This window comes from Convolutriloba macropyga, chromosome 13 (assembly GCF_964194025.1).
Source record: "Convolutriloba macropyga chromosome 13, txConMacr16.3, whole genome shotgun sequence".
In the NCBI taxonomy this organism is placed as follows: Eukaryota; Metazoa; Xenacoelomorpha; order Acoela; family Convolutidae; genus Convolutriloba; species Convolutriloba macropyga.
Genome location: NC_134480.1, coordinates 43,389,196 through 43,401,796, shown reverse-complemented (window position 1 = coordinate 43,401,796; position 12,601 = coordinate 43,389,196). Strand labels below are relative to the sequence as shown.

Below are 12,601 nucleotides of genomic sequence, written 5' to 3'. Positions count from 1 at the left end.
CTTACATAACTTTGCGTTGAATTTTAGCGTAGATCTTACATTTTTAGCGTTGAATTTTAGCGTTGATCTTGCATAAATTCAACGCATTCAACGCAAATCTTACATAAATTTGCGTTGAATTTTGCGAAGATCTTATATGTTTAGCATTGAATTTTAGCGTAGATCTTACATATTTAGCGTTGAATTTAGCGTTGATCTTACATAATTTCAACGCATTCAACGCTAATCTTACATAATTTTGCGTTGAATTTTGGCGTAGCTCTCACATATTTAGCGTTGAAATTTAGCGTTGATCTTACATAAATTCAACGCATTCAACGCTAACATTACATAACTTTGCGTTGAATTTTGGCGTAGATCTTACATGTTTAGTGTTGAATTTTATCGTTGATCTTACATAAATTCAACGCATTCAACGCAAATCTTACATAATTTTGCGTTGAATTTTGGCGTAGATCTTACGTATTTAGCGTTGAACTTTAGCGTTGATCTTACATAAATTCAACGCATTCAACGCTAATCTTACATAATTTTGCATTGAATTTTGGCGTAGATCTTACATATTTAGCGTTGAATTTTAGCTTAGATCTTACATATTTAGCGTTGAATTTTGCGTTGATCTTGCATAAGTTCAACGCATTCAACGCTAATCTTTCCATTCCATTTCAGACCACTTTACGATTTCAAAAGTTTTTCAAGTTTTTTTTTTCAAGGAGTCAATTTTTTTACTGTTTCGATCCCCTATATTGCACAGGTGAGAAACGTGCAGTCAGCAAAAAATCACTCTTTAGTCCTCTTTTATAGTGCAAAATCCGTTTCAGACCATTTTATGATTTCAGAACTTTTTCAAGTTTTTTTTTCAAAAAATCTTTTTTTTCACTATTTCGAACCCTATATTGCAAAGGTGAGAAACTTGACGTCAGAAAAAATCCTTTTTAGTGCTCTTTGAGCGTGCAAAATCCAATTCAGACAATTTTACGATTTCAAATTTTTCAAGTTTTTTTTTTCAAAAATTAATTTTTTTGCTGTTTCGATCCCCTATACTGCAGAGGTGAGAAAAGTGCAGTCCGCAAATAATCACTTTTTAGTCCTCTTTTATAGTGCAAAATCCATTTCAGACCATTTTACGATTTCAGAACTTTTTCAAGTTTTTTTTTCAAAAAATTAATTTTTTTTTTACTGTTTCGACCCCCTATACTGCACATGTGAGAAAAGTGAAGTCAGCAAAAAATCACTTTTTAGTGTTCTTTTATAGTGCAAAATCCATTTTAGGAATTCAATTTTTTTAAAAAACTTTTTAAAATTTTCCCAGTACGCCTCACATGGTAAATGCGATGAATATGCTAAGTTAAATACTACGCAAAATCAACGCAAAATATGTAAGATCTACGCTAAATTCAACGCAAAATATTTAAGATCTACGTTTTTTAAGAATTGCGGCTCTTAAGGAAACCAAGGTACTGTCGCACAATGGTAGAAGAGGCGACAAGCAGACAGGAGGTCAGCAGTTCGAGTCCCATACGCAACTGGAGGTAAATAGTTCAAGTGGACGCTTTGTTTTTTTGTAAGATCAACGCTAAATTCAACGCAAAAATGTGTAAGACCTACGCTAAATTCAACGCTAAATCTGTAAGATCTACGCTAAATTCAACGCTAAATATTGAAGATCTACGCTAAATTCAACGCTAAATATGTAAGATCAGAGGCAACTAGCGTTGACAAGTCGGAAAATTCACCACAATTTTCTTACATAATTTTGCGTTGAATGCGTTGAGTTTTTGTTTTCAAATTCAACGCATTCAACGCAAAATTATGTAAGAAAATTGCAGTGAATTTTCCGACTTGTCAACGTTAGTTGCCGCTGACCTTACATAATTTTGGCCAAATTCCTCGGCCCGGTGAGCAGCTCAACTGAAAACAAAAACAGTTGCAAAACAGTCAAAAGACTTAAGAGTTTTTGCCGTTCTCAAGATGAAGTATTTATCGCAGCTGGACTATATTTTTAAATACCACAATAACTGATTAAACGAAACTAGGTAGTATGACTAGAGTGGCCTTGTTCTCATTAGCAATGATGAGAACGTAGCGTAAACTATCATTTTTTTAAAACAACGAGGCAGATTTTTGGTTCTTTTAAATTGCAAGAGAAGAAGGCGCTTGCCTGTTGACTGCGTTATCAGCAATAAGTACAATAACATTGCGCGCAAAAATATTATTGGCCGGGACACGCTTTATTATCTAATCACTATCCGGGAAACTTTCTATTGTCCAACCAAGTTCCAGAAATCTTTTATTCCAGCGAAGTCGAGGACGGTTGTTTAGTTCGAGCCAAAGCCGAAAACATTTCGCAATTTCCCAAAAAATTCTTTTTATACAAAAAAAGTATCTATGACGAAATTTTTTCCTCTAAATCGGTCGAGGATGCTCTTTTCCTTATTTCCAGGTCTAGACTAACTGTCGTACTATACCAAATGACCGTCAACAACGCCACGCGAAGACACACTTTTTATTTGAGATTGGATTTCGTCAAGTGGAATGTCTACTGAATTCTGAGCTAGATTTTCGGAGCGGAATCAGAAATACTAAAGTTTTTGATATTGAATTGAGAAAATAAGAAGTATGAAATCGAGTTGATGTCGACAAAAGAAATCATGTGAACCGACGTATTTGATCACAAAGCCGGAATTAATAATCATGTGAATGAACAACAAATTAAAACCGGGAAATTTTAAATAAAATCTAAAGTTAAATGAACTAAACAAAACGAAAATTAGCAATAATTGCATAGCTATTACATAACCCCTTGAATGAGAAGAAAAAAAAGGTACAAATAGGAATATACAAAAATAATACTTGGCCCCGGTTAAATCTGTAGTATCAATATGTTTGCTGGCTATCATAACTAGGGATATGTATAAAAATATAAGGTGCGTTTAATGAGTTCAATTACTTTTAATCTGAGTTTTTGTGGATTTCGGCCATAAATTTTAATCGAAATGAATTCTTCTTCGAGGGTGGGGCTTCTATAGTCCGCTAGATAACGAACTCACGTGTCAGGGGGCAAACCCGTTCCAATCACCGGCCACACGCTTGACTCTCCTTGAACTTGCTCAGCGGGAGATTCTACTGTTTCTACCGCCGAAACGTTTGGTGGTTAAAAAAATTAGACGTTGCCTGCTCTTCGTGGTCTCTCCAGCCGGGCGGATATTTCCGAATCGGGCGACGAATCCTCGAAGCCATTAAATGATGAGCTTCGGTGGTTGCGGCCGGATGATTGTTTATCCTTAGTTGTCGTGGAAGTAGAAGGTGGAACCTGTTGGAGTTCGGAGGTTGGCGCAGAGGGATGATTAATTCGCTTGCCGAATCAATGTTTGGCCTCTGAGTATCAAGAAGTTCGGAATTTTTGGCAAACCACCCCGCATCCTGCGTTCGATGTTTGATTTTGATGAAGACAAACTGCTACCCTGGTCACGTCGCTTATGTTTCATTTTCTTGTCTCCTTTGAAGTTTCGGTAAATTCATTCATGTGGCTTTGGATTTTATCTTCTACTAGCTATTCGCTAGTGCGTGGTCCATGACGGTCTGCGTATACTTTTAGGAGTGTTTGGCGTTCCTGCTGCGTGCCGAATATTGCAATGTTTCTATTGCGAATAGTGACAATGGCCCTCCTCGGTTCCTCATTTTTTGATGTGATTGGGCTGGCTTTTAGAATACTGGATCAGGGTGCTAACATTTCATATAGTCCCTCGAGGTTCTTATTCGATCTGCTTTAACCAAGCACTTTTTGAGCTACTTTGATCTGCACCACACGTTTTGAGAGTGGGATTGCCTAGCAAAGTGATGATCGAAGAGGGGGGGCTCTTCGTCAGTGCTCTTTTTCTCGCGATCAAGAGAATCTTTGTTGCCCTTTGTCAAACCCTTTCCGATTTCTATGTCATTCCGCTATCCACTCCCCCATTTGTTGATGGAATGGATGACCTCAGAGGTAACAGTGTCTTCATTTACATAATATCTGTGTCTTCAATAATATCTCTGTTATTCTTATTACAGAAAACCCTTACTTGACGTTCCACAAGGCTTTTTGCTTGAAACAAACGGATGGAACGGGGTATTCAATGATTCTCAAAATACTTGACCAAAAAATATTAGTACATTAGGCCCATTTGCTTTATCAAATTTACATGCTTTAGAAAATTTTTAAAAACGATCTAGTGCGTCGAGAAAGTATCTTTCATGGCCTTTTTCATCGTGAATTGGTCAAAAAATCAATTTGGATTTCATGGTTCAATTCAGCACAAGGTGTATGGGATGGAGTTTCTTGGCGGGAATTACTGATTTAATATTCTCACCAATTGCCGTGCAGGGTTTACACTCATTTGATCTGACCAACAATTCCCCATTCATTTATGGCCACCACTAATGTTTAGCCATGCATATCATGCCCCAGATACCTGGGTGGCTAGCGTGCAAGTCATCAACTAAATCCTCCCTCAAAACAATAGGTTTTTCTATCTTTTCGTTTATTCAGACGCAACCGTAACGCACATGGAGAGCCACGAGTATGAATGGATATGCGGTTTGAGCTCCTTCAGCCGTTCCGCATTGTTGCTGATGATGGAATCGCGCACCTCTATGTAAACTGCGTCCTTGCTCGTAAGTGAAGCTACAAAGGATTTACTGGACAGATTCCCTATTAAAAACTGGTTTTTGTGTGCTAGTTGTGAGCGGTGTGCTGATGTTAGATGATGCCGCAGGGGAGGTTGGTGGCAGAGGAGTTGTTTCTTGTACCGTTGATCAAAAGGAGTCACCGAATCGAATTCCGCTGAAGCGCTTCTTTTGGGAATTTTGATTTTATTATTTGAAATTACTTAATTGAAATCAGATTTTGGTGAGAAACAAAGTTTGATTTGAAGACGAATTTAAACAAATGATTTTGAAAGTGAAATTGGGCTAACAGCACCAATTTTTTTGGTGACTGACATTTTCAACTGTGATTGGAATCTCTGCTAATTAGCAGGGAATTAGTTTTAAAAAATTGCTTTTCTCTCCCCGTGGAATACTTTCATCTGAATTTGAAAAAATTGCTTGTTATCAAGTGGATTTTTTTTTTGCGAGTGTGGTGTTAATTGGTTTTTGGGACGCCGGGTATGCATGTATAGATTTGTTTGCCTTATAGTTGGTTTTTACTAATAGATTTTGCTTGTCGGGCGATAAGTTAACTACATGCGATTGTAAATGAGTTTCAGGTGTGCTTATTGTATTTACCGAATTCATGGCAGGTTCGCTTTAAGAAGCATTTTGCTTTTCGGGTGATAAGTGAATTACATGCGGGTGTAAATAATTGTCAAGTGTGCTAATTGTATTCTTTGAATTTAAGACAGGTTCGCTTTAAGTAGCATCTTGCTTGCCGGTTGATAATTGAATTACATGCGCGTGTAAATAATTGTCAAGTGTGCTAATTGTTTTTATTGAAATTATGACATGTTCACTTTAAGTAGTACTTCGCAGTGCGGGTTCATATGTTTAAAACAAATTGTGTAAATGAGCTGCAGATTGAATTAAGTATAAGTTTAAAGAATTAGCAGCGTTGAAAATGAATTCAAATTTTGCAAAAATAAATTCCTTGTCATAAGCAAATAATTATTAGCTTTTTGATTAGGTTGCCAAAAGTTATAGTTGAATGTACCCATTTTAGCGGTTGGCATATGTTAAATTGCGAGATGATAAGTTAGTAGTCTATCTACCCAACGAATGAGGCGGCTTTTGTTTGACTCATTTGAACGATTTTCGTTTAATATTGAGCTCTTGGTAATCTGTGATAACTTTCAATTGTTTTCCATCCAAAAAGTTTTTAAAAACTCATAGACCAAACTTTTTTGTTGACACGGTATCGCTCTTCAAAAGAGTTTAGAAATTCAGAAATAAAAGCAATGGGCTTCTACCCGTCTAGTGTTAGTTGTTCAAGGGCAGCACCGAGTCGGGCACCTGAAGCATCACATTTAATTCCTGTTTCCAGTAGGGGGTTATAATGAGAAATCTTTTTTGCATTTGCGATGCTATGCTTTATTTTAAAAAAAACAGTTTTTATGAATATCGGTCCACATTATTTTAGCAGACTTTTTCAATAAGGGACATAACGGTTCTCCAATTTATGCAAGATTTGGATGACTTTACTTATCTAATGTACTGAGCCAAGAAAAAAGCGGAACTTATTTAGTGCTTTTGGTGCGTCGAGGGACATAATTGCTGATGTCATACTTTCAATTGGCAATATTCCCGTTTGCGAAATATTGTATCCAAGCCAGTTAATTTCCAATTTTGCAAATTGACACTTGGGAACATTCATTCTGAAATTCTCTTCATCAAGTATTTTGAGACAATTCAATGCAGGTTGTTTACGATCTTCTTCTGATTTTTTGCTAGCAATTAGAAGGCCAGCTTGAAAGCAATGTTTTTGTTCTTTAGTCCTATTAAGATTTAGTCCACGGCCTCCCGGATTTTCTTGGGCATATCTGTAAGACCATAAAATCGAGTTTAAACTCTTTACGTGCCTGTCATATGGCCGCTTAATAAATTAAAATTTACAGTGATAGGCTCTGTCGGGTTCTAGATTTAGTTGACTAAACATACTTAAATTTCAATGCTGAAAAACAGAAAAAATATGTGGTGTTTTGCTACGCGTTATCACTAATTTGATGAGAAAAGAATCGATGCGGGGATCAAGATTCAACATTTGATATTTAAATTTTTGGATTGCTTTTTTGAGTATTTTTAAATCAAGTGCAAGTTTAATGGAGTGATATTTTTTGACAGTGACTACAATTAGTGAAACAAAGTTTTTATCTAGACAGTTTGTAAGTTTTGTTTTGTGTTTTTCATCAAGAAATTTTTTCAGTTCAGTGATTACTTCATCTTGTAAATAAAGGTTTTCCTTTTTTGATGTCGTGGTTGGGAATGTTTTGTGAAATTTTGATTTTGCTACATAAGTTTTTGAGCCTCCAATGCAAGTTGTTTAGTCTGGCAATTGTAGAGCTATCTTTCTTTGAATGCGGAATGTTGTGAAATAATGTTTACTTGATTACCTTTTTGCGATGAGGATTGTGTGACTGCAAGTACAGGTTGTTCAAAGAAATTGCAACCGACGAGCGGCTTGAGACTGTCAGCAAAAACTGCGAAAATTGCAGTGAAATTTTGCGAGCTGTTGCTAGTTACAGGTGTTCGAATCCAACCATCAATTTGTATTGGTTCAATCGAAAATCTTCGAAATTTTGGCTTGTTGATTTCGCGAACCCATATCGTATGTGGGGTACTTTTGACTATTCGCGCTGCAAGTCATTTATTCAAAAAGCTGCAGGCACGTCCAGAGTCAACAAGTAGAACTCTATGATCACTTTTCTTTTTGCATTGTCTGCAATACTTCTTGTGATCCTTTAGCAAGTCCAGAAGAGAACAAAACTTACTAAATAACTTTCAAAATTCTACTTGACTTTCAAATTCGCTTGTGATGTTCTTGGTACCTTTTTTACGGACATTGATGTCATACACAATTTTTTCTTATATGTCTTAGCTAACGATATATTTATTTCTGGACTAGCTAAATAAAGGCAAGTAGAAAATAAGGCAAAAACCTAATTTCGATTGAGGTCTATCAAACAGAATTTTATAGTGCGGAGGAAAAGTAAACAAAAAAGGCTTATATTGGAGGAAATACTGATCGAAATGACCGCTTGGGAAGCAGATTTTATTGTTGTTTTCTTAAAAAAAAACAAATTGTTGGCGAAAGCTTGATTAAATCGACAACATTGATTTTTGACTAAATTAAAAATGATATTAGTTTTGTGTGTGAATCTAAGGTGCTTTTTTGTTTAAATCAGTTCATGGAACGTCGTTAACTGAACACGATCGAGCAACTGAAGATAACCAAAATATATATCTCCACACTAAATTACGACACCCTATTTGAGAAGAAGAAAAAACGAGGAAATTTTTGCAAGAAATCCTTGGTAGATTTGGTTTCCAACGTAAGAGAGCATCGGTTTTATCATTTTTGGATGCAAGAGAGATTCTGTATGTTTGTTTTTGGACGATTCGGTTTGTTTGGTATTAGACATAAGAAACTGTTGGTTTTTCCATCGGAAAATTTGATTTTTCTGTATTTAATGTAGTCAAACGCTATGATACAGTATTTTGCAGGATTTTCAAACATTCTTCTTAAAAAATGTAAGGGTTTTTTCAGAATTGGTTTCAAACATTCTCAAACCAATTCTGAAAAAAGTAAAGGTTCAATAGAGCATCTTTTAAAAATCGTTTACAAAAACAAATGGACGAGTATAAATTTCTCGACTGATTTTGAATTCAAAATTGTAAAATAGTTGTTGAACATAGATGAGAATTCCGATGCTAATTTGCTGAGTTCTGACATACTTTTTTTTAGCTTGCAAGCAAAGTTTTGCTGGGTGGTTGTGTTTCAAAACTTCCAATGCCGATCGGTTTAGTTGTTAGGTCTGCCGAACTAATTTGTTTTTCATACCCCGAAAATAAAGTCCAGGTGTTTCTCTAATTGATGCCGAACCTCACTTAAGTTTAAAAACGACTATACCGAATCTCTTACGTTTAAAGACGACGATACCAATTCTGTAGTACGTTTAAAAACTACAATACCGAATCTTTTTTATGTTAAATACCAAAGAAAGAAGACGACACATTTATAGGAAATTTTGCCGAATTCAGCCAGAACAAAACGACGGTACCGAATATTTCTTATGTTTAAAAACCAAAAATTTCTCAACTAGGGCAGTAAAAGGCCAATTTCTTGCACTTAGAGATTTGTATAACCCCTAACTCAACAGCGAACTCGTACTCCATTAAATTCCCAAAGCCTAGTGACATATTGTACCTCATCGCTGAATCATCACAATCCAGCTATACAAAAAAGAAACAATATTATTTGCTCATGGTATCTACAGGATAATATATAGCTCAAAAGTGAAGTCCTAAGAGAACCAGAGAGTTTTCTCTGGACTGTTACGTTGTCCATAATTAAACTTTTTCCGCGTTATGTTCAGAAATGAAATAGCAACAAATAAGACAATCTTGAAAATTAATTTGAAAATTCGTGCTAGTCACTTTTGAGCACGACGAAACATTTATTCGATTATTATAATTTTCTATTCGAAACTTTTATCCAAATTTGATGATTTTTGACTGGTCTTACTCTAGTTTTCATTTAGATAGCACGAAATTATATTGATTTCATCATGTTTATACCTGCCTTTTGTTTTGCGAACTTTCGAGCAAAGACTTTTTCTCATATCACGTTGCATAAATACAAGCTTGAACGTGGGGCTGTAAATAACTTTTTGTTTGAAACTCTGTTCCAGCTTGTTTTTTGTAGAACACATTTAAAAATGTGATTTTATCAGTTAGAGGTTGCATCAAAATAAATGTTTTCACCATATTTGATATTTCTGTTGAACTCATTTATATCAAATTCTTCATATGCGATTTTGATTCAGTATTGAGTGAAATCCCGGGTTTTGGGAATTTTTCATAAACAATGTCAGAAATGAGCTGAAAAACGCTGATTTCTCAAAAAATTTAAGCACAAAAAGAGCGCCGAATTTTCAAAAAGTTCAGCTCAATTTTACATTTTCCTCGCTATTACTGAGTCGGAACCCTGCTCTAATGTTTGTTGGTCGTCACCCAAACCCCTGAGACATTGCTTCCAAAAACTCTCAATTTTTAGCTCTAGATATTTTTTTCTATATATAAACCGTTTTGAAAAAATGCACCAAAAAGTACTGAATTGCGCTTAAATTATATAAGAAAGGCACTGAAAATTCAGCGCTTCCCTTATTTAATTTTGTGGTCTCTATGCGCATTTCTGAATATGCACTGAAATTATCTAAGAGTTGCGTTGAAGATTCGCTGAAATTTTAACGTTTCTGCGCATTCTCAAAAATTCAGCGCATTTCTTACATTTTTCAGTGCATTCAGCGCATTTCTTACACCAAAATGCACTGAAACGACGCTGAAACCTCGACCTGGGTTGCGGGTACTGGTTTCTTGATGCGCACATGATTTCTATGTCCTTGTTGTTTGTCCTTAGCCTGGAAGTTATTCGGTCTTCATGGACCCGCCAGTGACCTTACCAGTCACTGTCTGGGATAACCCAATGATTCAGGAATTTCAATCGTGTAAAATCTGACAAATTTATTTCGAAATTGTCTATTAAAAACTTACAAGAAGATGCATCACCTTACAAGATTTCATCAGACAAATTGTCAGATCTTGCACGATAAAAATTCCAGAATCACTGGGGTTATGGCAGAGATGTGTTTTTCGCAGCAGCAACTTATCAACTACCTTCTTGTGCAAGACCCTAGTTGAGAGGTCGACTTTATGAAAAGAATTATAAAGTCGAACTGGGGGTATTTCCCTACCTTAAAAACACGGTCAATACAGCAGTAAATGCTTTTTTCGAAGACTGGTCGCAAGTTATTGAGGAGTGCCTCCGAGTATTAGTAGAAACAATTAAGAGAGAGAGAGAGAGAGAGACAGCCGAGCCAGACAAGATAAATAACAGTCTCAATAACATTTCAGAACGTTTTCCTGGTGTTTTTGAGATAGTTTTCCTGACGTTTTGAAAATTATTCATTAACTCGATTTTTTTTATTAATTCAATTTTTCAATACCTTTCTTTCTTTCGGTCCAGAAAAGTTTGAAGTACGGTGTTCCCATTCCTGATCCATGTATGCATCATGTACAGTCTAAAACACAAAATAAAGGTATCATTATCAAATGCAGGGCTCTTACAGAAAGAGTGGTCATTTTGTTCATAGAAACTCTCAGTTTCTTAAACTATTTTTAATATGAAATGTTTAATAAGGTGTCATGATCAGATTACTTGTCATTTAAATAATTGAATGAAAATAAAGGATTCATTACTGATACGCAAATAGACTCAGGTTCGAGTTTCTATTTAATAAACATAGCTGAATTAAATTGAATCTAAATTTATAAAGAATTAAATATTTTTAATTAAATTCAATTTAAAAAAATAATTAAACTTATTACATATAGAAAAAAGTATTAGTGCTCACAACATATAATTTTGAAATGAATATTATTGCAAATGTTCTTTCCTCTGATGATTTTCTTTATATCTGAGTTGAAAATTCTCTCACTGAAAAAAAACAGTCTTGTGTAAAATCGTGATTTTTTTTTATCAAATAAGAAACTCTACCTAAACTATTGTATAGAAAATGAGAGCTAGTGAACCCTAGTTGACGATTCCTCTTAAATGCTGCTAAAAGATGCAAGAGAAGACCGCAGTGAGAGGAAATTAAAGTGTTTGAGCAGAAACCTTGAAAAAAAATGCGCGAAATGAGTGAAATTTAAGCCGAAAAGATGCAATTAAAGAGCAAACTTCGAGAGGAATAACAATGAGCGGAATAGAAATTGTGAGCAGTGATCGCAAATATTGAACAGTAGTAGTAGTAGTAGTAGTAGTAGTAGTAGTAGTAGTAGTAGTAGTAGTAGTAGTAGTAGTAGTAGTAGTAGTAGTAGTAGTAGTAGTAGTAGTAGTAGTAGTAGTAGTAGTAGTAGTAGTAGTAGTAGTAGTAGTAGTAGTAGTAGTAGTAGTAGTAGTAGTAGTAGTAGTAGTAGTAGTAGTAGTAGTAGTAGTAGTAGTAGTAGTAGTAGTAGTAGTAGTAGTAGTAGTAGTAGTAGTAGTAGTAGTAGTAGTAGTAGTAGTAGTAGTAGTAGTAGTAGTAGTAGTAGTAGTAGTAGTAGTAGTAGTAGTAGTATAAACATCATAAGAAACAGCTATGATGGATTCAAATGTCGAGTCAAAGCCGAAGGTGAGAAAGGACGCTTATTTGATGTCAGAACGGGCGTTAGGCAGGGTGATGTGTGGTCCCCAATCCTATTCGGCCTTGTCATCAACTACATTTTGGCTAACTTGGTGCATGGAGGATTAGACATTGGGAGATTGGTGGCTGACTTAGATTTTGCTGATGATGTTGCTCTCGTGGGGGTCTCAGACAGTGAGGTGCAAGAAAACCTACATCGAAACAAGGCCCTTGCGGAAGCCGCTGGTCTGAAGATTAATGTGGCCAAAACAAAGAATATGGGCGTAAAATGCGACAGCCCAAATGTTTTTGCAGTGCCTAGTATCCAACAGAACGTGGAGATACTCACTGGAACACATAAAGGCAAACTAGGACTCCTGGCAGAGACATCTAGCCAGTCACGACTAACCATCAGCACGGAGGTGCTGCTGGGAACGAAAAAGAAAGCGGGCTGGTTCGAAACACAAGATGGCCGGAAGCTAAGATTGAAAAGCTTAGCGGTGGCTAAGCCAGCGTTGGTAGCTTCACAACAACAATCTGCGGTAGCAGATTCAGAGTCGCTAGAAAATGAGAGTCGGTCAGTGGTGGCTGACCAAGATTCTTTAAGATGTCAGAATTGTCAGCGGCAATTCAGTACAGTTACCGGACGCAAAGTGCACCAAACAAGATTCTGCAAAGCCGGTTTGTCAAAGAATGTCGTAGACAAGTCAAAGTTCGAGCAACTAGAGGCGAGCCTTACCTGTGACAAG

The 12,601-nt window shown here is 36.0% G+C and overlaps 1 protein-coding gene across 1 annotated transcript in view; it reads right to left on the bottom strand.

Annotated features, from left to right (window-relative positions):
* Positions 1 to 12,601, bottom strand: part of LOC142351734 (uncharacterized) — a 30,103-nt gene that overhangs the window by 2,745 nt on the left and 14,757 nt on the right. The window contains exon 3 of the mRNA XM_075403879.1: positions 10,695 to 10,769. Within this exon, the coding sequence (XP_075259994.1) occupies positions 10,695 to 10,769 (75 nt within the window). The remainder of the gene's footprint in view (positions 1 to 10,694; positions 10,770 to 12,601) is intronic.